Genomic DNA, 27,687 nt, shown 5'->3' on the forward strand with positions numbered 1-27,687 from the left:
CTATTTCTGTGGAAATAAACCAATCCCTGCTCCAGTTACCAAAATAACCTCCATGACATTTTTGACCTCTGGCATAGTGGAAAAGGCCTCAGAACTTTATCCCCATGTGGTTGCTTGAGGAGCTGCTGCTTAGCCTCCTTGTAGTCAGTTCATACAGTCTCTATAAAGCATTTCCACTCTTCTATGAGCTTTCTTCCCTGTATGTGTTTCTCTAGCCAGAAACATACGTGTGTGTATATATACAGATGACAGATGTGTTTATATTGCTTTATAAATGGAACATTGTATAGGACTACATTTTGCCAGATGAACTTGAAAGACTAAAGTACACTTACACATACTTCATTCTCCCACAAAATAAATTTTTAAATTTTGCCTGATATGAATTGCCATTTTCCACAAAAAAACCCTTCTTTATTAAATGTGCATTGTATTGCTGAAATAGAGATTCTTTTCTTAAACAGACAAAACAAAATATACAGAAATCAAATTCACCAAGCGAGAGAGGTATTCCCCCCCCACTTCTGTCACCATCATTAATACTCATTTTAGTCTTTACACATGTGGCAGCAAACTGGGCCAAAACAGCTCAATACTCCACGGTGACAGTTTTGTCTGTGATGTAAAGCTGTGAAGGATATTTTTATGTACATTTTGAAGCATGTATCTTTTGACTATACAAATACTGCATCTGTCTCATGATGTTTGTCACCTTATTTATCTTAATTTAAACAAGAGGTGTGTTTTGGATAGTAGGAGCAGCTTTGACAAATCAAGAGGAAAAATTATGCTGGTTTAATGTTCAGGGTTTTGGAAGACTGTAGAGTGCTAATTGTAATGAAGCCAACTTAATATAACCGTTTTCTTTATATTCCAAAGATTCGCTAGGGACTTTGCTGCTTGCATACAGGAAACAGTCTGTTGTATTAGAACAAGACCATGTTTCTTACCCTTTAGAACACTACAAAAAGTTTCCTTTATAGGAAATGTTACAATTCAGACAAACTCTCATATTTATTTGTAGACAAATCTTCCTGTTTATGTCACAAGACAATTAGGTGAAACCAGGCACTGAGAAGATTCAATGCTATTCCCTTACAAGTGTGAAGGGAAGCTGGTGAATAAATCCACATGATGGCAATAAATGTGTATGCAGAAATATGGGTTTTTTTTCTTAATGTAACTTTATTGCAGTCTGCTTTCAAGTCTTAGCTGTTTGACTTACACATTTGGTTTGCAACAACCAGTAAATCTCAAATCAAGAACCTGTGGAAAAAATAAATATAATCCTTTAACTATAAAGAGGAGCTACCTACAGAAATGTGAATTCATTATAAATAAAGTTAGCCTTTTGTTGTCACACTATTCGACCAAGATATATAGACTTGGGATATTTTTCCTTCAGAGCAGGCCACTGAACAATGAAGTAATCCGAAAAGTAGTAAAGAATTTTTCCAGACAGGGATAAAGTTTCCACTCGGCAGATGCTCTCTACATACACAATGATAACTTTCTTTAGTGCCAGTATCTCAAGAAGAAGGGCAGATATACAGACAGGAACACATGTTCCTGGTCCATTGCATAATATCTAAAAGAAACAAAATATTTTAGAACAAAAGTCAAATATCAGATTTTTTTATACTGTATAGAGACCTTATATATTTCCATAAACAATGTTTATAAAAAAGACATTTATTAAAACTAAACAAAAAGCAAAGGCAAATTTACATAGGGTTTACTACAAAACAACCAGCTGCCAAAAAACATATTTTAAATGTCAAATGTGGTAAGGTGGGAGGTGTTGCTTCTTTCCTAGAAGGGGCTTTTTTGCGTAGGGATCAAAATTCAATAGCTTTCAGGAACACTACTAGCAAAGCATAGGGGTCAAATACTGGCCTCAGGCAGAGCTTTCATTGATGACAACACGAGTTCCATGCATGGGCTTAGGGCACAATAAAGCCCGAAGAGTTTAATTAGGATTTCTTAAAACTGGCAATACAGTTACAAACCTCCTGAATTTTGGCCTTGAGTCAGCAAAACACTTAGTACATGCTTAAATGTTTTGCTGAATTGGGGCTTTTATCAAGGCTTTTTAGCTGATCTGCTGAATTATTGGGGGTTTTCTAGTAAGCACTTGGGAGTTTTTACCAAAACTTGTTACCATTATGCTCTTTTGTAGCTACATGCATATAATTAATAATAATGCTTTGCACTTGTCATCAGAGGATTTCAGTGCCTTACAAACATTAATTACTCTAGTGAAGTAAAGATTATTTCTATTTTACAGATTGGGAAAATGAGGAACAGGGAAGTTAAAGCCAACATTTTCAAACTAGGATGCCTTTAGGCATCTAACCCACATTTAGTTTCCTAAGTAAAAGTAGCCTGATTCCAGGGGTGGGAGTCAGGGTTACTAAACTGAATGAGACTGTTATCAACACATTTGGAACAGTTGCAGATTGTTTGGTAAATAATGGCGACACTGTGTTTTATTATGGCTAAAACAGCTTTATTTCCCTGGGATGTAATATAAAATAGGAATAATTTTAGATAATAGGGTCACATAATCTGTGTTATAGACTCAGTCCTGCATTTCTCACACCTATGGGTGCTCAGTACATCTTAGAAACAGGCCACTTTTATTTAAGTACTTAAAGTTTGGCACCTAAATATCAATATAGGTGCCAAACTTTAGGCACTCAGGTGTGAAAATTTTGGCCAAAAGTGACTTGGCTAAGATCAAACAGCTGTCCCATAGCCAGGAACACGGAACCTGGGAGTCTTGGCTCCCCATCCCCTGCTCCAGTCAGCAAAACTAATTAAAAAACACATGCAACTCCCATTAATTCAGCACTCTCAGGATCAGACCCTTAAAGTTTGTGTGAAATAGGCACTTACATTTTGTTTTCCCAGCTCTCCAACTCTTAAAGACTGTTTTGGGTAGAAAGTTACATATAGTAAGTTTGATAGGCATCTGGTAGTCTTTGGATGACACAGTTTAGGGCAACATTTTCTCGTGTGAATCAACAGCCATCAAGCTTATATGCAAAATAAATGAATGTCACTTTTTAGTGTGGTTCTTACAGAAATTAATTATTCACATTTGAGTTTCATTAAACTTTATTTACAGCGGGGAAAGACAGTTTAATGGGTAACACTTTTTATACTCTGTAAATCTTTGAAATAATAAGTCAGAAGTACTGACTATTATGCAGTGCACCAATTCACCATGAAATGTTTTTGTTACATGTCAGCAGTAACAAAATTAAATATATTTGTATAATAAAATTAAACTGCAATTCTTTTCATACCAGCCCGTATCTGGTTAAGATGAGATTCAGTTGAGAACAATTCTGCACATCTGATTTTTTAAATCAAAATAATATGCTGTACTTTCAAAGCTGCTGCTGCGCTAGATATCAAGTACTTATGCCAGGGATTGAAAATCCACTCTCCAAACTGTTGAGAATGAATGCTGAAGTATAATTTCTACAGAATTTAAGCTTTCATTTAAAAAAAAGTTCTACCCCCGAATGGTTACAAAGAAAATCTTCCAAATGTGAATTAAGTGTAAACTGATACGCTCTCCCTAAGTCTGCACACAGACACAGGGCTTGTCTACACTGGCACTTTACAGCGCTGTAACTTTCTCACGCACGGATGTGAAAAAAACACCCCCCTAAGTGCAGCAAGTTTCAGCACTGTAAAGCACCAGTGTAAACAGTTCCCCCGCACTGGTAGCTACAGCTCTCATGGAAGTGGTTTTTTTTAAGAGCGCTGGGAGAGCTGTCTCCCAGCACTCTGTCGTGACTACACAGGCTGTGTTAGTGTTGCCATGTAGACTAGCCCACAGCATCGCAGCAGGAGCATAATCTGGTAAATTTCATCTCTGCTATTCAGAATTCTAAGGACAGCAGTGAAACAGTCCAAGATCACTTCGGCTTAATACAGCTTTACCTGTTTTTAGACATTTTCTATGGCTTTTTTTTTTGACTGTACACATTCTTTTATTTTGAAGTGTTTGGATCACTACAATGGGACTGTAAGAGTTATTTCAGAGAGACTGGTTATCTGTTTATTATAAAATAAAGAACAGGAAATTATTTACATGATGGAAAAAGATTTCAGCACTTTAGTGGAATGGACAACTTCATGATACTGCAGCCATTTGAGAAATTTAGTCCACATACTTTCCAAGAATGTCACCATCTCTAAATAAGTAATACTCCTTGTCTTCCAGTACTACTTTAGTACCGCCATATTCTGGTAGCAGAATCTTCTCACCAACTTTGGCACTAACTGGCTTAATCTCTCCACTCTTTCCTTTGGATCCCGATCCAACTGCCACTACCGTTGCTTGTAGCACTTTTCCTTGAGATTTTTCCGGAAGCATGATGCCTCCTTTGGTTACAGTCTCAGCCGCACATCTCTCAACCAGAACATGGTCAAACAGGGGAAGAAACTTCCTAAATGCTTTCCCTGCCATGGCGCGCCGAGTCCCTCCGCTCACCACCCTGTTGAAAGGCATCAAGCTGGACCTGTAGTCTTTCCCTCCCTCCCCCCACTAGCGCAGAGTGAACTCTGACACATGGCAGCCACTGCAAATGAAAGCTGCTTTAGTGTAAGTGAATGCAACAATGTATTAGAATGAATGACATTTACTAACTAAAACACAGAAAACAGCTCACACCCATAAAAGGATTAAATGTCAGACAAAGGGCTAAAACAAAAACCAACAAAAGCAGAGAACTTGCGAGTTGTTATATTTAGTTTATTTTTCTAATTTATACCTTTAATTACATATTTCAGCACTTCTGATGTTCATAAAATTCAGTAATCAAAAGAAGGACAACAAAGTCCCTACAACCTTAGTAGAAATTTGAAAAATTATTGCAAGATTGTTTTGCATAAGGCCTGTCAATAGCTACTGGTCTCTTATTTCTGTTAGAAAATTCCACAGAGTTTGCTCTTTGTGAGCCTGACAACATCAGAGAAATTCATTGCTTTTCTGTATTCTGGGATAGAGTCTGCTCCATGGCAGGGAAACACTCATCATAACTTGGAGGCAGTGTACAAAGGTGAATTGAAGACAACTGTGCACTCAGCTCTGAGGCTGTCTAGTTGCTTGACTAGCTCCTGGCATAAGAACATAAAAACTGCTATACTGGGTCAGACCATGGTCCATCTTGCACAGTATCCTGTCACCAACACAGCTTCAGGGGAAGTGTACAGAACATGGCAATTATGGAGTGATCCACCCATCTTCCTTCCACTCCCTGCTTCTGGTAGTCAGACGTTTAGGATTGCCCCAAGCTCAGGGTTGCATCCCTGACCATCTTGGCTAATAGTCATTGAACATATCCAGTTCTTTTCTGAACCCAGTTATACTTTTCGCCATTACATCTCATGGCAATGAGTGCCCCAGATTAGTTGTGCACTGTGTGAAAAAGTACTTCCTCTTGTTTATATTAAACCCGCTGCCTGTTAATTTCATCAAGAGACTCATTTTTTGTATTGCATGAAAATGTAAGTAATACCTTTTCCCACGCCATTCATGATTTTATAGACCTCTATCGTATCCCACCCTTAGTCATCTCTTTTCTAAAGTAAACAGCCCTAATTTTTTTAGTATCTCTTCAAATGGATGCCACTCCATACCGTTGATCACCTTTATTGCTCTTCTTCAAACTTTTTCCACTTCCACTATATTTTTTTGAGAGGGAGCAATCAGAACTAGACACAATATTAAAGGTGTGGGCACACTACGGATTTATGTAGTGGCATTATATTTTTTATCCCTTTCCTAACAGTTCCTAACATACAGGTAGCTTTTTTGACTACTGCTGTGCATTGAGCAGAAGTTTTCAGAAAACTATCCCCTGAGACTCCAAGAGCTCTTTTTTAGGTGGTAACAGATAATTTAGAACGTGTGTCTGTCTGTCTGTCTAGCTGGGATTCTCCCCCCACACCACACAGTGCATTTCTTTGCACTTAACACTGAATTTCATTTGCCATTTTGTTGCCCGCTCACCTAGTTTTGAGAGATCCTTCTGTAAGTCCAAAGCAGAATGCAAGGAGTTAATGATTTTGAATAATTTCATTCATTTGCAGTGGCGTTTTTAGCATGTTGGTTCCAGGATATTAGAGAGACAAGGTGGTGAGGTAATACCTCCCCTTTTATCCCATAGCTTCTTAATTTCCTTAAGAGCCTTTGGTACCTTGTCAAAGGCTTTCTGAAAATCCAAGTACATTATATTGATTGGATCACTCTTTTCCATGGCCTGTTGACTCCTTCAGAGAATTCTAATAGATTGGTGAGGCAGGATTTCCCTTTACAAAAGTCGTGTTGCGTCTTCCCCAACAAATCGTGTCTAAGTGTCTAACAATTCTGTTCTTTACTATTGTTTCAACGAATCTGCCCAGTACTGAGCCTAAACTCACTGGACTGTAAGTGCCAGGATCTCCCCTGCAGCCCATTTTTAAAATTGGCATTTTGCTAGCTACCTTTCAGACATCTGGTACAAATGCTAACTTTAGAGCTAGGTTACATACTACAATTAGTAGTTCTGCAATTTCACATTTTAGTTCCTTCAGAACTCTTAGGTGAATACCATCTGGAACTGGTAACTTATTACTATTCAGTTTATTTATTTGTTCTAAAATCTCTTATATTGACACATCAGTTTGTGACAGTACTTCAGATTTGTTACCCACATCAGAGTTATTCTTTTTTGGGCATCTCCCCCACATCTTCTGCAGTGGAGACTGATGCAAAGAATCCATTTTGCTTCTCCATAATGGCCTATATGACTTAGAGTAGGCGTCAGGCGTTTCCCATTTATGCTAACTGATAATGGACCCTAAGGGATGTTATAGCAACTGGGGATAAGCCAGGCCTAAGAAAGCATTGGCCATGCCTCCTTTTCCCAATTCATTGCTTGCACAATTAATCAGGACAGGAGTGAGGTGGCAGAAGAGTGCTACAGTGGCTCTGTCACCCAAAGATTCCAGACTTCTTTATGCCACCAGGGTGATACAAAGCTAACTCAATGTACAGGTGCCTAAATATCTTTAAAAAAAATCTAACCCTAAGAGCTGAACTGTCACTGAAAGTCAATAAGACTTGTATTCCTAAGTCACTTTTTTGAAAATGGGACTGAGGCGCTTATGAAAATTTTACCCTTTGTCTTCAAATTTGTCTGTAAAGTACCTAATATAGTTTTAATGTTATAGTGATTATTATAAAAAAGGCTAGGCTGAAAGAGTTAAATCTTAATAACAAGTCAGATATTCACTTCTATAAATTCAGTATTTGATCACTGCTTATTAAATACCGTAAAATACGTAACTATCACAACACATTACGTCATGCCAGTGCAACAAAATAGGAAGAGATCAAGAGGAAATACTACTCTTTAACCTTGAGAAACAGTATCCATGGATGGATAAACAGTATCCTCATGGATGGATAAAGCAATGTCATGCTCTATCATTTTATTATAAATGAAAAATGCCTGTCAATTGGTTCTTTGTTTTAATGCTAATTTTGACATGACATCACTCATCTGCAGTGAAACCTTATCACTGGAAAATAAAAGGACAATTTAACAAGAGTTTAAAGGTAACCTGCAAAGGGAAAAAAATAGGCCTGGGTCTTTGCTTCATTGTTTGCTCCTTAACAATGGAGGCCTGAAAGGTTTTTTTGTTTTTGTTTTTTTTAAATCTGCTGTGTTTTGGTTTTTATATTAGAAATTTCTGTAGGGACTATTTAGATTGGAAAACTGTAGAATTACTGAACAAAAACCCAGACTATCTCTGAAGAGCCAAGAGAATGAAAGCTGAGAATCTGTGCAAATAACTGACTTTGTTAGACTATTTAAAAACTCCTTGATTTTGTTGATACAGTTCAATAGCAAATTGATGTCCTGGGGTGGCCGGGGGGGGGGGGGGAGACAAAGTATTTGCTGAATCTTTAACACCACAGCCACTTCAGTTAAAGTGTGAAAGCTCACAAACTTCTGAGATCCTCCCATCGGCCTCCAGAAATGCTAGGGAAGTCCCAAATTGACATTCCTGATATTCTAAAGGTAAAAAACAAGCACAGGACGAGGGAAGGAAGGGAATAAGAAACGAAAGGGGAGAAAATCCTGGATATCCTCTTTTTATACATAATAAAGAATCAAAAAAGTCAAAATCCCAGTTATTTTTTTAAAGAGCCTTTGTGTCTGCATTTAAGAAGTAGTAAGAAAAGTTACAAGTACAAAAGGAACAAGAAGTCAGCAAGAAAAAATAGGGCCTTTAAAATATTACTAATTTGTCATAGACTAACAGAGACTACTTTAAAAGTGTTTAGTTTAGTTGTTTGTCTCAGTATTCTCAAAGCAGGACTGGTAAGAAATGCCAAAAAAACAGTTTCCACAGAGAAAAAGAAGAGAAATACCAAAATAAACCAGGATCCTCAATGAGATCAAGAAACTAGAATGACTGAAAGTGACCAAACCTCTTAGCCCACAGCATTTTTCAGTGGAGGGCTTTCACATTCACTTATGGAACTCACTACTTCAAACAGATCACCAGAGCCATAGTTTAGCGGCCTTTAGGGCCCACTGTAAGGTGCAACTGGCTAGCTAGACTCTGGAATTAATTTTCAAAAGACAGATATCCACCAGAGAAGGCAGCCACTGTCCTAAAGCAGCTGCAGTCTGCCATTTGTGTGCAGTATTATTGTGTTCAGTTTATTTTAACTGCATGTTTTTAACTAATGAGGCACCCATATGCTGTACTGTTGGGAGCTGTATAAAAATACTTAAATAAAAAGTTTTATAATATGTAACAGCAAATTACAATATGTGGAGCTTACAAAAAATAGCATTAGAAAGTAAACCTTTCATAAAGCATGTAGTGGAAATAACAGTAAACAAACAAAATTCTGTAATACATACATAGAGAAAATGAATATGGATCAGAAGACATTATGGCACAAATGAAACTGCATTCAAAACACTGTGTGCGGATCCGGTCATATTATCATCAGAAGGATGATTCATAAATGGCAGAAAGATTGCAGAGGTTAATTAGAGTGCTCCAGGAATTCAACAATCTCAATTATTATTTGCTGGTAAGTGTGGTCTGCTATAAGACACCAGTTGCTCGAATGCTGATTTTTAGTGGCAATCTTAAGTGCAGACAGGGACATGGCTCTTCTTTGTCACGTTCTCTAAGTCATCCTTCAGCATGTCCCCAAGGTTCTGAATGGCATCTTAGCTGAGCCTGTATGTGAACGATCTCCTGCTTAGAAATCCCAGGAAATTCTAGATCAGTTTGTAGACCTAGTTTAGAGGATGAGGGCCTGTCTTCCCTCAAAGTAAACCATTATCGTATTGGACTGCTCCCTAGCCTCCTATTCCAAAGAGAAAAAAGGATAATAAAACCTAAAAACTGTATATACGTATGCTTGCTTAACAACGACCCTACAACTGAACTTTAAAAACCACAATTCTCAATGTGGCTTTCATTAGTATGGATCAGAAACTTTGAAAAAGGTATTTTTGAGGTAATTAAATGTGACTTTTGTTATATGCATATAAACATGCTCATAAGATAGCAATTGATATGCTACATATAAAAACTATGTGATGTGAGGAAAAGTAAACCACTAATTATTTTCATGAGGTAGAGGATGAGTGAGATAGATTTAAACCTAGAAAGAAGTTAAATCTAGAGGCTGACCATAGGACCGGGAGCCAGGAACTCAGCTCTAACCTTAACCCCAACATTGTCTCCTTCTGGAGACCTGAGTTATGTCATTGGTAATGTTGTTGTAAGAATTGGTCAACAATGGTAAAGTGACTCAAAGACTTTAAGGTCAGAAGGGACCATCATGATCATTTAGTCTGCCCTCCTGCACAGTTCAGGCTACAGAACCTCACCCACCCACTCCTGTAATAGACCCCTAAGCTCTGGCTGAGTTACTGACATCCTCAAATGATGGTTTAAAGACTTCAAGTTAAAGAGAATTCACCATTTACACTAGTTTAAACCTGCAAGTGACCTGTGCCCCATGCTGCAGAGGAAGGCAAAAAAACCCCTCAGTCTCTGTCAATCTGACCTGGGGGAAAATTCCTTCCCAACCCCATATATGGTGATCAGTTAGACCCTGAGCATGTGGGCAACACCCAACAGGCAGATACTACAGAGAATTCTTTCCCAGATAACTCAAGAGCCCTCTCCATCTAGTGTCTCATCTCTGGGCATTGGGGATTTTTGCTACTGGCAGCTGCTAATGGACCACATGACATTGTAGGCAGTCCCATCATACCATCCCTTCCATAAACTTATCAAGCTCAGTCTTGAAGCCAGTTAGGTTTTCTGCCCCCACTGCTCCCCAGTGCTTTGAAGATGAAAAGGTCTATATATGTGTAAAGTATTAAAAAAAAAAAAAAAAAAAGAACAGAAGACTCCCCCATGTTTTAGTAAATCCTGGGAGAGAACTTAGTCTTAATTTTGTGTGGTTAAACTTTCCTTCCTTTTTTATACTGTGCAACTTACACAGCCGACCTTTTTCCTTTTCCTACTTTGGTTTCTCTTGTACATGTTAAGTGTTTTATCTAAAAAAAGGATAATAGTAGATGAGACATAATATAAAAACAATACAGTACCAGACAAACTATTGGGGGGAGATGCTTTGGCACACAAAACAAGTTACCAGATTCCCCCTACTAGCAGCATCACACACAGTGCACTTGTTCAAAAAGTGAAAAATAGGAAAGGCTTACCACAAAGATCTAATGAGAATCATGATATAAAGAAACAATAACTTATTGTCCATCATAGCAACTTGCTCAAGTGCTGTGAACTTAAGACATTTTGAACATGTTACAGAGAATGGAAAATCTTAGCTAAGTGAAATAAAGGTCTCCTTTCATACAGTTTCATTATGTGAGCATTTATCTACGTTTGTTATGGTGAACTTAACTAGCTTAAGAACTGGGCATTTTACAATGCTTAATTATTTCTAAGGTATTGTACTTGGATATAAAAATATAGGTCAAGATTTTGAGAAGTGACTTGTGATTTTGGTTGATATAACACTTTAAAGCAGTGGTTCTTAACCTTTACTGCAGCCTGCACCCCTTTGGTTCTCAAAATATGTTCTCGCACCCCTTATCAAAAATCATTGAAGTAGGTCAGTTCTTTAAACCTAGATATATTTTTTTGTTTGTATATTACAGTAATCGTTAAAAAATGTATAATGTTAATACATGGATTTGATGAAACAAAGTAGTTGTACTCACATGCCTGTGCTTAATTTGTGTTTTTCATGATTTACCCTCTAAAAAAAATCTGGCACATCTCACACCCCCAGAAAGGGCATCTCGCACCCCCTGGGGGTGCATGCACCCCAGCTTAAGAACCACTGCTTTAAAGGGATGTAATTTTCAAAAAAGTGATGAGCACTGAGCTCTAAAAATCAGGCCCCTCTAAGATGTCTCAAGTTTGACAACAAAAATCACTAGTCACTTTTGAAAATCTTAGCCACAGAATCTGTCTGAAAAGGATTAGATTTTTTTTTTAAACCAAGCACCTGAGCTGGAAAGGTACTGAGTGCCTCCTGTATGGCTACACTTGCAAATTTGCAGCGCTGCAGCAGGGTGTGAAAAAACACCCTCTGCAGCGCTGCAAATTGCGGCGCTACAAAGCGCCAGTGTAGTCAAAGCCCCAGCGCTGGGAGCGCGGCTCCCAGCGCTGTCCATTATTCCCCACAGGGAGGTGGAGTATGGACAGCGCTGGGAAAGCTTTCTCCCAGCGCTGGCGCTTTGACTACACTTAGCGCTTCAAAGCGCTGCTGCGGGAGCGCTGCCGCGGCAGCGCTTTGAAGCGCTAATGTAGCCATAGCCTCCTCACAACTAAGACACAAGGCACGTAACACCAGTGCAGCTGAGTCTGCTGCTTCCCTTATACCTTTTTTTTTTTTTTTGGTACATGGACCCACTAGTTATGTCATCGTAAGTCTACCCACTGCAAAGCTTGCCTTTGTGGTACACAGGGAGCTCACTGCAGGACTCCCCTTGTCCTCCACCTACTGAAGAGTGGAACTGCATCAGTTCTGCTGCATTTGGGGCTTTCTGATGCCCAGGACATCTTTCACTTCATGAAGGCCAGATTTTGCATTCCTCATGCTCCTAAAAACATCCACTGAAGTCAACAGGGGTTTTAGGTGCACAAGGATTTGTAGGATAAGTCATTCCTATATATAAATGATTTAGAAGTATTCCAAACTCCTCCTCTTTCCCAAGAAAAAGTACAACAGAAAAATATTTGCCTACACTTATAAAACCTAGAGTCTCTATAGCTTCCAGTGTTACAAATACTTAGTTCTTGACTTGATCTGATAAATTTAGGAACACTAAGCAAAGTAATTTTTGGGTGCTGATTTTTATATCAGAAATCTTACACAAATGCTGTCAACTCAATTCTAGTATTCATTTTCCCCACTCCTAAGTCTTATAAACTAAGGAACATGATATTCTGCCAAGAATGTAGGGAGCTGCGGTCCACTAACCACACTTTCACCCAAGGAAAGTTAAATATAAGCAATTGTTTCACGTACTACACATCTAGAATCTTTTTATTGGCAAAAAAGGCATTTTGGTCTCTATTTTTGCCCTTGTAACTATTCTATAATCTTTACAAGCACTCTGACTTTTATTCTCACGTATTTTGAAGTGATCACGGATCTATGACATTTACAAATTTACAATGTTCTTCAATTTTCTTAATAAATAAGTGTGGAAGATTTCAGTGCAAAGGGCTTATGGACCTTGGCAAAGATGTAATCTTTCTTTAAACTATTATTCATTTTATCAAGACAGACTTTTTTTTTTATAATGTCAAAAGCATTACATGAGTACTAAACTATCAATAGATCAGCAATTTTAACATAAGTTCTGACAATTCTGAGTCTGCTGCAAATGTCACAGTCATTTTAAGTTCCTCTTACAAACAAAGGATCAATTGAATTATATAACAGTTAGTTACTTCACAGTGTTCTTCTCATATGATTTTTCCATGTTGGCTCCTTTGGTAGCATATTAAGCTGCTCAGTTAGATTTTTCCAGTCAATTTCACTCATAATGATAACTCGATAAAATTGATACTCATTAAATGAAACCACTACTGTAGCAAGGCAATTTCCTAATGCACTCATTACTCTGATCTCCTACAGGCTGTCCATTTAATTTGGATAAAAGGCGCTTTAATTAAAAAAGAAAAGGTAATGTGTGGAGAGTATAGCAGGGGGCTCCACAATGACTTCTCCTTGATCTTCTGTTTTATTTAAACTGTGTGTGAGGTTTGCTGTGCACAAACTTCTCTACACCAATTAAGCCAATGAGACCAGGATCAGGCCCATAAACAGATCATTTACAGTAGTGGTTCTCAACCAGGGATACATGTACCCCTAGGGATATGCAGAGGTCTTCCAAGGGGTATATATTAACTCATCTAGATATTTGCCTAGTTTCATAAGGGGGGGGAAGAGGACAGCTCAGTGGTTTGAACATTGGGTTGTGAGTTCAATCTTTGAGGGGGCCATTTAGGGATTTAGTTGGGGATTGGTCCTGCTTTGAGCAGGGGGTTGGACTAGATGACCTCCTGAGGTCCCTTCCAACCCAAATAATCTGATACATGAAAAGCACTAGAAGTCAGTTCAGCCTAAAATTTCATATAGACAGAAAATGTCTTGTTTATACTGCTCTATATAACTGAAATGTACATACAATATTTATATTCCAATTGATTTATTTGATAATTATATGGTAAAAATGAGAAAGTAAGCAATTTCTCAGAAATGTGTGCTGTGACACTTTTGTATTTTTATGTCTGATATTGTAAGCAAGTAGTTTTTAAGTGGTGAAACTTGGGTGTACAAAAGACAAATCAGACTCCTGAAAGGGGTACAGTAGTCTGGAGAGGTTGAGAACCACTGATTTACAGAAACTATCTTGTTGCAGTGTACTGCATATGTAGTTAATCTTGATGCTATTTAGAATTACTATACTAGATAACTGAAGATTATATTAGAGATGGGTCAGAACCAAAACCCTGAATCCAAGCACACTAACTTTGGGAAAGTTAGGTTCCAATTTAAATTTTTGTGGTGGGTGCATCTTTACTAAATATAGTCATAAATGGAAGAATGACAAAATTTTGAATGCTTATGATTTATTAAAATGCACTGGGTGATAGTAACAGAAATATGTTGGCTTTAAATAGCATGAATTTACATATTTGAGGACAAATGAAAAAAATTACTACAATAGGTTACATCTAATCTACATTTTGGTAAGTGGCATAGCCGCTTAAATGAGATCATTGCCAGGGAACAGGCTAAGTAATTAATTTTAGTGACTCTAAAATTTAATAAATTGACATGTAGTTGAAAAGTCCATGTAAATGGACACCTGAAGCTAGATTGGCCAGTAAGTGCCCCAAGGCTCTGTGCCAAAGAGAGAAATAAAGAAACAGGGCAGTTTTAAAATTTAGTCAGAACCCTATTGACATGTACTGCTCAAGTGAAGTACTGTTTGGTCTGAACCTGCCCTGCCTACATGGGCCACACCCACTCTCAAGGCTAAAGAACAGGGATTGCAGGTAGCTTGTGCTACTGCATTCCTACACCTTGCAGAGATAACCATCAACTAGTACCTGCTATCTGGACTGTGTCAGCTTCTACCAGCGTGATGGAAGGAATGCAATGAGCTTCAATGAAGTTTGCTAAGTTACTTGCAAACTTAAGGTATCAGAGGGGTAGCTGTGTTAGTCTGTATCCACAAAAACAAGGAGGAGTTCGGTAGCACCTTAAAGACTAACAGATTTATTTGGGCATAAGCTTTCGTGGGTAAAAACCCCCACTTCTTCAAATGCTAGGAGTGAAAATTACAGATACAGGGATAAATATACTGACACATGAAGAGAAGAGAGTTACCTTACAAATGACCTTGTTACCAAGTTACCTTGCAAGCCTAAAGGGATACATTGGTATCCTATATCAGAGAGGTAGCCGTGTTAGTCTGGTTCTGTAAAAGCAGCAAAGAATCCTGTGGCACCTTATAGACTAACAGACATTTTGCAGCATGAGCTTTCGTGGGTGAATGCCCACTCCATTGGCATGTTCCGACGAAGTGGGCATTCACCCATGAAAGCTCATGCTGCAAAACATCTGTTAGTCTATAAGGTGCCACAGGATTCTTTATTGGTATCCTAGATTTCTAATGTGCAACCCTATGTTTGTTTCCTGATGCATCCCTATTCTAATATGGATGACAAGAGATTTAAACTTACTTTAATATATTCTTAGGTGCTTAGTACACTAAGTAATTCATTAAAGTGAATATGCATGATATACTGCTAAAAAACTTAACTGGGACAATCATTTACTTGACACCTGAAAGTGCCAATTACAAAGATTCACTTTACTTTAAAATATATAAAATTACATACAGTATGTCAATTAAATTTGGCAAATTTCATAAAATATTCTTTGCCATACATCACTCAGTAAGTAATTAGGCCACATTTCAGGCTAAAGTCAATAATTATTATCTTCCACAGCCACAGGACTACAGATATTTTACAGGGCCCCAGCCACGGAGACTAACTGTAGATATTCCAGGATAAAATTTAAACACTTCCCTTCTTTTTAGTGGCTACTAAGAAATCCTCAGGGTGTCCTTTCCAACATGCAGTTCCTGACTGTGAAGCCACACAGTCATATTTGACAACTGCACTACTTACTATAATGCCAAAGGTTCTCTATTAAGCATAGTCAGGGTATTACTCAGATATCCTACTACAGAGAACTATCTTCCCTGACATCAGTTCAAAATTCTGTTGCCTCTGTAGATGATATCATAGGCATCTTTAATAGCAGAGAGTGAAAGCACTGCACAGCTTCAGCTGTTTAAGAATTTAGTCTACTGTTAAGTAGAAACACAGAATTTTGGATTGGTAAGGAGGAGCATGGATTTTGTTCTAGCATACCATTATAGCCTGATCCTGAGGTCCTTTCTTAATGGGAGTTTTACTCAAGTAAGGACGGTAAGCCTAAGTGTACACACATTGTATATTCATTAATGGTTTGATAACCCAAACAGCTACTCCCTTTTAGAACAGATTAGCATTTCACCATTAACAAGGTTTGTTTTACATACCAAATCTGGCTTTAGTCTGAAAGTCAAAGGAAAGGAGTAAAGTATGGAGTAGAGTGTTGTCAGTACTGAAGAGCTCCAAGACTGGCACACCTCCCGACATCTGGGAATACGATTAAGGGTAAACTGGAAGAGAGTAGGATAAACTGAATTAAATTACATTCCTTCTGCAGAATATGTGACAGCATATATATCTGTTACTATAAAAACGTTTGTCCTTCATTTTGTATGTTTCCTTATTACATGCACTTGTTATTTCTAAAATCTGGAGTGCAAACCCTTTGGTCAAGAACCTTGTTGTATAAAGTATCAGAGGGGTAGCCAGTTTACAGAACCAGTTTCTCCTCCCTTGGTTTTCACACCTCAACTGCTGGAACAGGGCCTCATCCTCCCTGATTGATCTAACCTCGTTATCTCTAGCTTGCTTCTTGCTTGCTTATATATACACCTGCCCCTGGAAATTTCCACTGCTTGCATCCGAAGAAGTGGGTATTCACCCACGAAAGCTCATGCAGCAAAACGTCTGTTAGTCTATAAGGTGCCACAGGATTCTTTGCTACTTGTTGTATAAAGTGAATAGCACACTTTGGGGTGTTGTAAAAAAACCAATGTGTCTTGTATACCAGAATACCAGAACTACAATACCAGAACTCTGCTCTCCCGTCCCATCCCACATTACTTTAAAACACTTCTAGCTCAATTAAAATACACATAAGGAGCAACCTCATCTGCAGTATGTTAACTTAGTGCCCCACCTAGTGGACAACACAAAGCATTGTTAAGATATTATTATGTTTATACTCAGATACAATTTTCTGACTTTTGCAAGTGTAAAGTGGGAGTGGAGTTATAGTAATGTAAAAACTGAGGTAAGCAAGAAGAGAATCTAATGCGTCTGTGGCTGGCATACTCTGCTGTTTTAATCATGATTTCAAAAATTTTTTATTAAATAAATGATATTCCTATCCTTTAAATGAATGGGTCAGCAACAAAACTGACAGGAAAAGTGTTTGAATAAAGAAATTAATAATTGAGAAAAGTCATATTGTCAATTTCTTTAGAAACTAGTAAATTCAAGGGAGGGAGGGAGAGAACATTCAATAATCAAGAAAGATACCGAATCGCAGAATTTGAAATGTATTCCTCCCCCAAACAGATAGCACATGAATAACAGTACTAAGATTCCACACATCCTTGCTCGTAGGCTTTTGGACCTGATGGAAACAATTCTAGAACACACAAATGGGTCAAAAGTCAGTGTCTATGCACACTGAAAAGTTGACCTCCAGTGAAACTCCAAACAAACGTGCCATGTGTAATAGCAGTTTTAGTGAGGTGGGCAACTATTTCCTAAGAACTGGCCAGAAGCTGCTAACTCATTTCATGAAGGCCACCAAACAGTTATCAAATGCTAACGAGTCTCAGTCACCATCAACTTGGCAGAATTCCAACTGATGACCTGGAAGTAAAACGTTCCTAATCTGATCACCAAAACCATAAAGTCTCCACTCATTCTAAATACACCAGTCTTAGCTAAAATCATGTTTCCCTGATGAGTGGTGGTTTGAAGTTAGGAGAGACCAAAGTTTTAAGACAGTTACTTTAAAAAAAAAAAAAAAAAGTAAACTAAAGATAAAGAGAAAAGTTGTACAGAGAGTTGGAAAGAATGGTTAAAAAGCAGCAGAAGTGACAGAATATATCATTATTCCAATAGACTTTCTAATGTGGCTACACATTTTAAATACAAACTTGCATTATTGTCACAAACTTTTTTCTTTAAGTACTGTTATTTTGAGTCAGATGTGTTATGACATTTTGTGAAAACATTCTGTTTAACAACTATAGACTGTATTAAATCTTGACATGGAATTGTCTAGAAGGGAGACTTGTGCTGAAAGCACTGAACTGCACAGTGTCATATAAATAAATGACAGTTACCATAGCGTATGAGGGAACTTGACACAATGGCTGTATGGAATGCTTTTCAGAAATGACATTCCTTAAGAAAAACCGTAGAAAGCTTATCTACACATAGTTAACTAAGAAAGTTTTAAACTTATGATTTCCACCAGCCCTGACCTATTTTTTTTTTTTTTTTTTTAGAAATTTAATTCTTGCAGTAACATGTTCCATCTCTACTATGATACAAAGGCTAACAGTAAGCACTTAAATCTGATGCATCTTTTAATGGAAGTCAACATATCATGCTCATATACCAGATATGGACCAATTGGTCTTTTTCATCTCCGATATGATTTTATAAGGTTGTGTTTATTTATAATTGCTTTTTCTGCGCATAGAGACCTTTTCATTGTTGGTCAGACATCAAATTGTCGAAACTGGAAGTTCAACAACAGATGAGACTAGAGAACTGTAAGTTTAAACATCAATGCTGTAGCCCTTTATTATCTAGTAACTTTTTTATTATTTTGCCGAAGCATGTAAGGAGAGGTAGAGAAAGCTTGCCATTGCCATGGCCCATTATAGTGTGTTCAACTGAACATGCTGTAATCCTTCCAAAGAAATTAGATACTGGGGAAGGGATTTTGGTTGTTTGCTTTTGTGCAAAATAACTTGTTTATTTAATGACTAAGGAGATTTTCTGTAAGAACCTGTTGATTACTGCTGTTTTATTTCTATTCAATCCATGTAAACTGATATGGTGACTGTCATGGGGGCCTGCCCTTTAAAAAGAGTCGGGGACTAGCCTATTTGAGCCACACTCCTGTAAGGAAGAACTAGCCAACTCAAACCCACCTGGAAGTAATTAAATGCCCTGGCTGGTTGTCAGCTGATTAGCTAGTGAGCCTGATAAAGGGTTACCAAGGCTCAGCTGAGATGGATTCTACAGACAGGAAGTTCCTGATGAGAGGAGTGTCCAGAAAAGCTCACCAGATGAGGGGTCTGGGAAGGTGTGCTCTGAGGAACAGGGAATTCCTAAATGATGGAAGGAAGCCAAGCCTGTCAGAAACTACATGCTGTCCCAGAGAAGACTTGCAGCTGACAGATCTGTGCAGAAGGACTCTTGCCAAGGAAAGGGACCTGAGCTGAAAGAACACTGCTGGAAAGGAATGGTAAAACTAGGTGGGAACAAAAACTAAGACATAGGGGTGAAAGCTTGTGTGATGGGTTGGATCACAGAAACCCTCCTGGGAGCTGCCACCTGATGTGCCAAGACTACTTCTACCCCTGCTTTCCCTGCCAGCTCAGGACTCCAGCACCCTGTCTTGCTGAGCCAGACACTTCTGTCTGCTCCAACACAGACCTAGGGTCTGAATTACTTGCCCCAAAGCTGCAGGTTTACCTGAAAGCAGCTAACAGAAGTGTTCCTGTCTTTAACACTCAGATGCCCAACTCCCAATGGGGTCTAAACCCAAATAAATCTGTTTTGCCCTGTATAAAGCTTAAATTGTTCGCCCTCTATAACATCGATAGAGAGAGAGATGCACAGTTGTTTGCTCCCCCAGGTATTAATACATACCTTTGAGTTAATTAATAAGTAAAAAGTTATTTTATTAAATACAGAAAGTAGGATTTAAGTGGTTCCAAGTAGTAACAGACAGAACAAAGTAAGTTACCAAGCAAAATAAAATAAAATGCGCAAATCTATGTCTAATCAAACTGAAGACAGTTCCAGAATACTCCTTTTTACAGACTACTCTCCTTTTAGCCTGGGTCCAGCAATCACTCACACCCCTTGCAGTCACTACCCTTTGTTCCAATTTCTTCCAAGTATCCTGAGGGGTGGAGATGCTCTCTCTTTGGCCAGCTGAAGACAAAATGGAGGGGTCTCCCAGGGGTTTAAATAGACTTTCTGTTGTGGGTGGAGACCCTCTCCTCACTCCTATGCAAAGTCCAGCTCCAAGATGGAGTTTAGGAGTCACCTGGGCAAGTCACATGGCCATGCATGACTCAGTTTTTACAGGTAGCATCCATTGTTTACATGCTACCTTGAATGTTCTCAAGTAGACTTCTTATGTGGATTGGAGCATTCCAAGATCCATTGTCCTTTAAGTGTTTCTTGATTAGGTCCTTAATTTCAACATTCCCTTCACCAGGAACTGACCAAATGCTCTACTAAGGTTATTTAGAAATCAAGCCAGCCAACATTCATAATGTCGAATACAAAAATGATACATGCATGCAAATAGGATTAATACATTCAGTAGATCATAACCTTTACGGGATATGTTACATGGCATATGTAGCATAAAACACATTCTAAGAATATTTCCATAGAGCCTTATGGGAGATACCGTCACAGCTTGTTTATATTTTTATTTGGTCTTTGTTCCCTATATAAAGCCTTGGTGACCTTATTGAAGACATGAGGAAATGAGGCAGGAAACATCTACAGTACCACTCAGCTGGAAGGGTGTACTATAGGGCAGATACACCCTGTGACAGTGATTCAATTCCCAGCCTTCCTTAGGAAGAGGAAAAATGACCCCCTTGACAGAAGAATGAGGGGGAAGCTCTGCAAGATACAACTCACTGTTTCCAATTGTATGCAAAGGAGCAGGAGAGCTTTAATCTGTGTACACTCAAAAGAGAACATGTTAAATCCCTCAAGCTTTTCCTGCCCCCTCTCCACATGCTGGAACAAGTGATAGGCTGAAACCATACTCTGTGCTGGTGTGCTCCTCAGCTGGCTGAAGGTGAGTCATCTATGCTGCAGGTAAGGGTGGTCTTTCTACCATCTCTCCACATTGAATATGTTTATAGAGTGGGCAACCTACATTTCTCAGAAGAGTCGACTCTTTTTCCAAAGGAAAAAACATCTGTTACCAAAAGGTCAGCCTCAGACACTCACAAATGGGTTCTTCCTACTTTCAACCTTCAAGGAAAACACAATAATATTTGTGTGTGTTTGGGGGGGGGGGGGGGGGGGGGTGGTGGGTAGACAGGGACGACTCAACCTTCCCCCCCCCCAAAACAAACAAACCAACAAAACTACCAAACTTGTTTAGAGAACAACTATATTTATTTTACTTATGTGTTTGTAGGGAGGCGGCCTGGTCCCCAGGCGCCCCGGAGGACGAGGAGCCCAGCTGGATGCCAGACTGGGCGGAGCTACGGGGCCCGCCCCACAAAGGGTCAAGCACCGGCCCGGAAGTACAAAGGCGGGCCCTCCAGGCTCAGTAAGGCCCCAGCCGTCAGCAAGGCCGGACGTCCACGATCGAGCTCCCGCTGGGGAGGCCGCAGAAGGCAGCGGCCGACCCAGCCTCCCCCACTCCCGCTACCCGGAGGACTGGCCGAGCCTGCCCCGCTACCCGGAGGAGGACTGGCCGAGCCTGACGGTGGCTGCCAACCCCGAGGACCCGCTGAGCCCACCCGAGCACACTTACCCTGAGGAGCCGATGGTGGTTGAACCCTCTGTCGAAACCACGACGACTCAGGTACTTGAGGAGGGGGAAGGTGGAAGTAGCCGGGGGCAGCCGACCCCAGTCTGGCTGCAGCACTGCCAGAACCGATGTCATTGTGAAGCGGCCTGGATCCCCACTGACAGCAGCGAGTTTCTGCTGCTGCTAGGGCCCTGGGCTGGGACGCAGTGGAGTGGGAAGGCCTGCATCCCCACCTGCCACCCTTCCAGGGGTGGCAGACGTCTCCCTCTCCCTGGCCTGCGGAGGCCTTTAGACTTGAACTGCTGCTCAGCCCTGTCTGAGGGTCTGAGCCCTGTACTTGTTTGTGCCCCGCCCTGAGCCAGGGCTTGGGCTTTATAGGTTCATAGACTGTACTACTCGTGTGTAGTGAGGCGGCCTGGTCCCCAGGCTCCCAGAGGGCGAAGAGCGACCCCTCGCCCGACAGGGGAACGCTTACAGTGTTTGGCTAAAAACACCCTAGCAAAATGCTGCATAATATCAAGATTCCAAAACTATTTGTATTAAGAATGCTAATTATCCAACTATTTTATCAGTTGAGTGGCCATGAGAGGGACTTTAAACATAAAGTTTACTCCAAAAATCTTCTCTTCATCCCACTGTACATTATCATCTAGACACTGTATTTTGTTCTAAAGAAGGAAAAACTTTCTTCCACCTCACTTCTGCATTAAATAAGTAGAAGGGAAAAGGCAATTGCTAAGACAGAATGACTCTTCCCTTAATCTAATATAAATTCCCAGCAAAATATGCCAATGAAACAAGATGCTAAATTATTCTCATTTAGGTTCACCACAGACTTATGAAAAACATTTTTCACTTACATTTGGAGGCTCCTATTGTAATGATACAATCACACTGGCAGCTGCTACTTTCCCTTTATTTTTTTGTAGTTTACATTTAACACACTATCATACTGTATTTGCTTTTTTTTGGTTTCTGCTGCTGCCTGACTGCGTATTTCCCGTTCCAAATGAGGTGTGTGGTTGACCAGTCAGTTCGTAACTTTGGTGTTCATAACTCTGAGGGTCTACTGTACTATATCATGTACAAATGATCAAGCTTTCTTATGACTATGTATTTAACTTACCTGGGAATTGGAGAAAGTTTCAGCTCTTTTTTGTTCAAAAGTACGTATTTTATCTTCACTCATCTTATCTGAATCTGCAAAAATGTAATGTCGAGGAGAGTATGACTGGGACAAACTGCTGAGTAACCTCAGTATTTCTGTTGTGTGTCCTCCTGGGGGTGGGAAAAAACCATCGGAGCTAGTTAGTATATGAAATATTTAGCAGCTGCCATTTGAAAACATGCTGCTGGGGGTCACTTATTCCTTTGAGAGACATTGTTAATATTAGCATCACTCACCCTCCTCTGAGAGCTGGGAATTTAATTAGGGGCTGTTTGTGATGGTTAGGGTAATATGGAGACCATTCAACTCTCACTGAAGTCAATTGAAAGACTCACTGATTTTAAATGGGAGATGGACCAGGCCCATACAGAGGACATACTGTAGAGTCTTTGTTTTCCAGTGTTCTGTCTTAGCTGTATTTGTGGCATATACAACTGTTCTGGTTATAGCACAGTTGAATCTTTACCTGTTTACAGCACACTTGCAATTTGCAAAGAGGATGGGGTTTGTCACCTGTCTTAACTATATCCTATGGTCAGATTTAAAGCCTTGGACATGTTATCATTATATGCAAGCCATTCCTGGTCACGATCCCCTTACCAGCCAGCACCAACACTTTTGGGTCTATGCTGGCCATCTGGAAGCAACGTGGGATACTGTGATTACAAATATCCTTGTATTACTCCAACTCTGCCCTGCCAGCTGCTTTTCACTAGCTTCTACCAGTGTAACTAATCTAGCGCCTGATCTTCACTGGGCTGTAAAGTGATTTTAATAATATGGTTAAAACAAAGTTTGGTCCTGTATGTCAAGGTAAGACAACTATAACAGTTGGAGGACTGTCATATCATCCCTGAAATAGTAAATTTGCCTGTTAATAGAACCTCATGGAACTCTATATATGTAACCTCATTTATACATTAATAACATGACAACTTTGGGTACCAAAATTTTGGTGGGCCAGTCTTAAAATGTAGGTACCTCTCATTTTCATTCTTTGGGGCTTTCAGGTTCAAACTCAATCGTATCTTTGTCTGTGGTTTATTTATTTATTTTAAATCACCTTAATCCTTAACTGGGTTTGATGTGATTTTCACATAGCAGATATAATGTATTTTTTTAAGAGTGCAAAAATGAAGTTTAAGAAAAAAAATTATAAGTAGAAATCCCAAGTATGCCCTGCAGGTGGCTTGTAGAAGAAGCTAAAAACGAGTGAAAGATGCTACCACATTCTTAATTCTTCTCTTTAGATTTGTGTGTATTGTATCATATACTCTTCTGTTGTCATTCCAGAAGAGGCCCACTCCCTCTGTTCTTAACCTCACATTTCCTTGTAGAGGGTGTCTTTCACACTTAGTTTTCTGTGCCTTAAGAATAAGTGATACAGCTAGTGTTTGTTTCCTTGGCCTGGTCTACACTACGCGTTTAAACCGATTTTAGGAGCGTTAAACCGATTTAACGCGGCACCCGTCCACACTAAGAGGCCCATTATATCGATATAAAGGGCTCTTTAAACTGGTTTCTGTACTCCTCCCCAAGGAGAGGAGTAGCGCTAATATCGGTATTACCATATCGGATTAGGGTTAGTGTGGCCGCAAATCGACGGTATTGGCCTCCGGGCGGTATCCCACAGTGCACCACTGTGACCGCTCTGGACAGCAATCTGAACTCGGATGCAGTGGCCAGGTAGAGAGGAAAAGACCCGCGAACTTTTGAATATCATTTTCTGTTTGCCCAGCGTGGAGCTCCGATCAGCATGGGTGGCGATGCAGTCCCAAATCCAAAAAGAGCTCCAGCATAGACCGTACGAATGTGATCGCTGTATGGGCAGACAAATCTGTTCTATCAGAGCTCCGTTACAGAAGACGAAATTCCAAAGCATTTTTTAAAAATCTCCAGAGGCCACAGCAGGGACTCGGCACACTGCTGCGTGACAAGCGTAACGGAAAGCCAAAGAATCAAATGGACGCTCATGGAGGGAGGGAGGGGGGACTGAGGACTCCAGCTATCCCACAGTTCCTGCAGTCTCCGAAAAGCATTTGCATTCTTGGCTGAGCTCCCAATGCCTGTAGGGTCAAACACATTGTCTGGGTGGTTCAGGGCATAGCTCGTCAATTTACACACACACCCCCACCCCCAGAAGGAAAAGGGAAAAAAATCGTCTCTTGACTCTTTTAAATATCACCCTATGTGTACTGAATGCTGCTGGTAGACGCGATGCTGCGGCAGTGAACTGTAGCATCCTCGCCCCCCCTCCTTGGTGGCTGATGGTACAATATGACTGATATCCATCGTCATCATCAGCCTTGTGGCAGATGGTGCAGTACAGAAGGACTGGTATCCGTCCTCATCATCAGTCCATGAGTGCTACTACTTCCCAGTAGATGGTACAGAACGGCTGGTAACTATCTTCATCATAGCAACAGGGGGCTGAGCTCCATCATGTGTAAAGAAAAGATTCTGTTCTGCCTGGACTATCATAGCAGCGGGATGCTGGGCTCCTCTCCCCCACACTGCTTAATGTCCTGTCTGGACTATCATAGCAGCTGGAGGCTGCCTTCCCCTCATTTTATCTCACTAACAAGTCACTGTTTCTTATTCCTGCATTCTTTATTACTTCATCACACAAATGGGGGGGACACTGCAACGGTAGCCCAGGAAGGCTGGGGGAGGAGGGAAGCAACAGGTGGGGTTGTTGCAGGGGCACCCCCTGTGAATGGCATGCAGCTCATCATTTCTGCGGGATCTGACACGGATCAGCTGTGCTTTCTGGTTCTCTGATACACTGGTTCTCTAGTACAGGGGTCCCCAACCTTTTCAGGACCAGGGACCGGTTGAGCTGCCGCAGGCATGACTGCGGACGGTTCGCTGGTCGCGCGGCTCAGCTGGACCGCCCGCAGGCATGCCTGCGGCAGCTCAACCGGAGCCGGTGGACCTCCCGCAGGCGTGCCTGCGGGCGGTCCAGCTGAGCCGCGCGACCAGCGAACCGTCCGCAGTCATGCCGGCGGGAGGTCCCCGGGAGCAGCGGACCTCCCGCAGGCATGACTGCGGAGGGAACGCTCGTCCCGCGGCTCGGGTAGACCTCCCGCAGGCACGCCTGCGGGAGGTCCACTGGGTCGGTTCGCGGCCCGGTTTGTAAGAGGCCGCGGTCCGGTACTGGGCCGCGGACCAGGGGTTGGGGACCCCTGCTCTAGTACACTTGCCCCATACTCTAGGCAGGACTGATTCTATTTTTAGATACCATAAAGGAGGGATTGACTCAGGGAGTCATTCCCATTTTTGTCTTTTGCGCCCCCGGCCAACCTCAGCCAGGGGCACCCATGATAGCAGCAGAGAGTACAGTACAGTACAGAAGGACTGGTAACCATCATCTCATTGTCAATTTACAATGGAAGCAGATGGTTATCAGCCGTTCTGTACCATCTCTGCTATCATGCAAAAGCAAATGAATGCTGCTGTGTAGCGCTGCTGAATCGCCTCTGTCAGCGGCATCTAGTACACATACGGTGACAGTGACAAAAGGCAAACCAGTGCTTTGGCATCTGCCAGGGCAATCCAGGGGAAAAGGGCGTGAAATGATTGTCTGCCGTTGCTTTCCCAAAGGAAGGAGTGACTGATGACATTTACCCAGAACCACCCGCGACAATGATTTTTACCCCATTAGGCACTAGGATCTCAACCCAGAATTCCAAGGGTCGGGGGGAGGCTGCGGGAACTATGGGATAGCTACAGAATAGCTACCCACAGTGCAACGTTCCAGAAATCGATGCTAGCCTCGGACCGTGGACGCACACCACCGAATTAATGTGCTTAGTGTGGCCACGTGCACTCGATTTTATACAATCTGTTTTACTAAACCGGTTTATGTAAAATCAGAATAATCCCGTAGTGTAGACGTAACCCTTGAAAGCATAGCAAGATCTTAAAAGACATATTTAATGTAATTTCCCTCCACATCCTATACTTCACGTGCTGTCCATACAGCTATGTGTGGTGTTGCCAAGCTGTATTACAGCCACAGAGCTCCATCCCAGCGGGGGATACATGTCAATATTATTAATAATTAAGTAGACGATGGTACCATGCAAAGGACCCCATGAGTACTGGAGCTTGATTTTGCAATCCTAGCGATGGAAAGGTTACACTCTTAACATAATATAATATTGCTCTGTCACCTAGTGGTGGATGAAGTGATCTTGCATATTACAGCAGAAGCATAAAACACCGCACTAATAGCATTACTCTCCGCAGTGTGGGGTGTAGCGCCCTCCCTCCCTCCCCCAGCCCAGGTGCGTTTTGCTCTTTAGCCCACCTGGTTGCCGAAGCAGGACCCATGAGTCTCTGGGCATCTCCGAGCAGTGAGCATCCCCCTGGGTTCTCTGTTAAAGCCCCCACGAGTTTCCGCATATTGTCCCTCGGAACTCACTCGCCTACCTCCGCTTTCCACCGCCCTCCCTTAGCTGCCTCTTGCTTCCCTGTATCCCTCCCGCCGAGGCGGCCGCGCTGCCTCAGGAGCCCCGCCCCGCCGCCACTCTCCATTTCAGGACAGAGCTGTGGCGAGGACACTACACCGCCAGGCCGCGCCGCCGTGCAAGGCTCGAGCCCGCTTCCCAGCATGCACCAGCCTACCCGCCGCCGAGCAGCCACCTACAGGACTACACTTCCCAGCATGCGCCGCTCCCGGGGGAGTCTGCCGGTGCGCAGTGCTGCCCTCTGCCGGCCGGACAGGGATCGGCCCCATCTCTACTCACCGGAGCCGGCCACCACCAGGAGGCTGAGGGGAGCTGTCCGCGGGCTGCTGTTCCGCCTCGCTAGGAGAAGCCGCGCAGTGAGGAGCAGCAGCAGCAGGGCAGCGGCGCCCAGCACGGCCGGGAGGGCGTCCATACAAACCCGACAGGAGCGGACACGGAAATCCACAGAACGAGGAAGACACGTCGCGAAAACTACGGGGGCCGTAGCAGCTCAA

General features: G+C 41.3%; 2 protein-coding genes across 4 annotated transcripts; both read right to left on the reverse strand.

Moving 5' to 3' along the window:
• Positions 1–401: 401 nt before the first annotated feature.
• Positions 402–27,687, reverse strand: ALG14 (ALG14 UDP-N-acetylglucosaminyltransferase subunit). Of its 3 annotated transcripts, none has more exons than XM_045028155.1 (5): positions 27,034–27,167; positions 22,680–22,831; positions 16,212–16,334; positions 2,899–2,931; positions 402–1,588 (listed from the first exon to the last, which is right to left on the reverse strand). In XM_045028155.1, exons 1-5 carry the CDS (start codon positions 27,068–27,070, stop codon positions 1,358–1,360), a joined length of 576 nt encoding a protein of 191 aa, XP_044884090.1. In that variant the 5' UTR covers positions 27,071–27,167; the 3' UTR covers positions 402–1,357. The 3 variants fall into 3 exon arrangements, with proteins under 3 accessions (XP_044884090.1, XP_044884087.1, XP_044884089.1); XM_045028152.1 differs by lacking the exon at positions 27,034–27,167 and adding an exon at positions 27,473–27,687 and having other exon boundaries at positions 404–1,588; XM_045028154.1 differs by lacking the exons at positions 2,899–2,931; positions 27,034–27,167 and adding an exon at positions 27,473–27,687 and having other exon boundaries at positions 408–1,588.
• Positions 3,966–4,517, reverse strand: LOC123376268 (10 kDa heat shock protein, mitochondrial-like). Its single transcript, XM_045028156.1, has one exon. It carries the CDS (start codon positions 4,484–4,486, stop codon positions 4,178–4,180), a length of 309 nt encoding a protein of 102 aa, XP_044884091.1. The 5' UTR covers positions 4,487–4,517; the 3' UTR covers positions 3,966–4,177.

This window comes from Mauremys mutica, chromosome 8 (genome assembly GCF_020497125.1).
Source record: "Mauremys mutica isolate MM-2020 ecotype Southern chromosome 8, ASM2049712v1, whole genome shotgun sequence".
Lineage (NCBI taxonomy): Eukaryota > Metazoa > Chordata > Testudines > Geoemydidae > Mauremys > Mauremys mutica.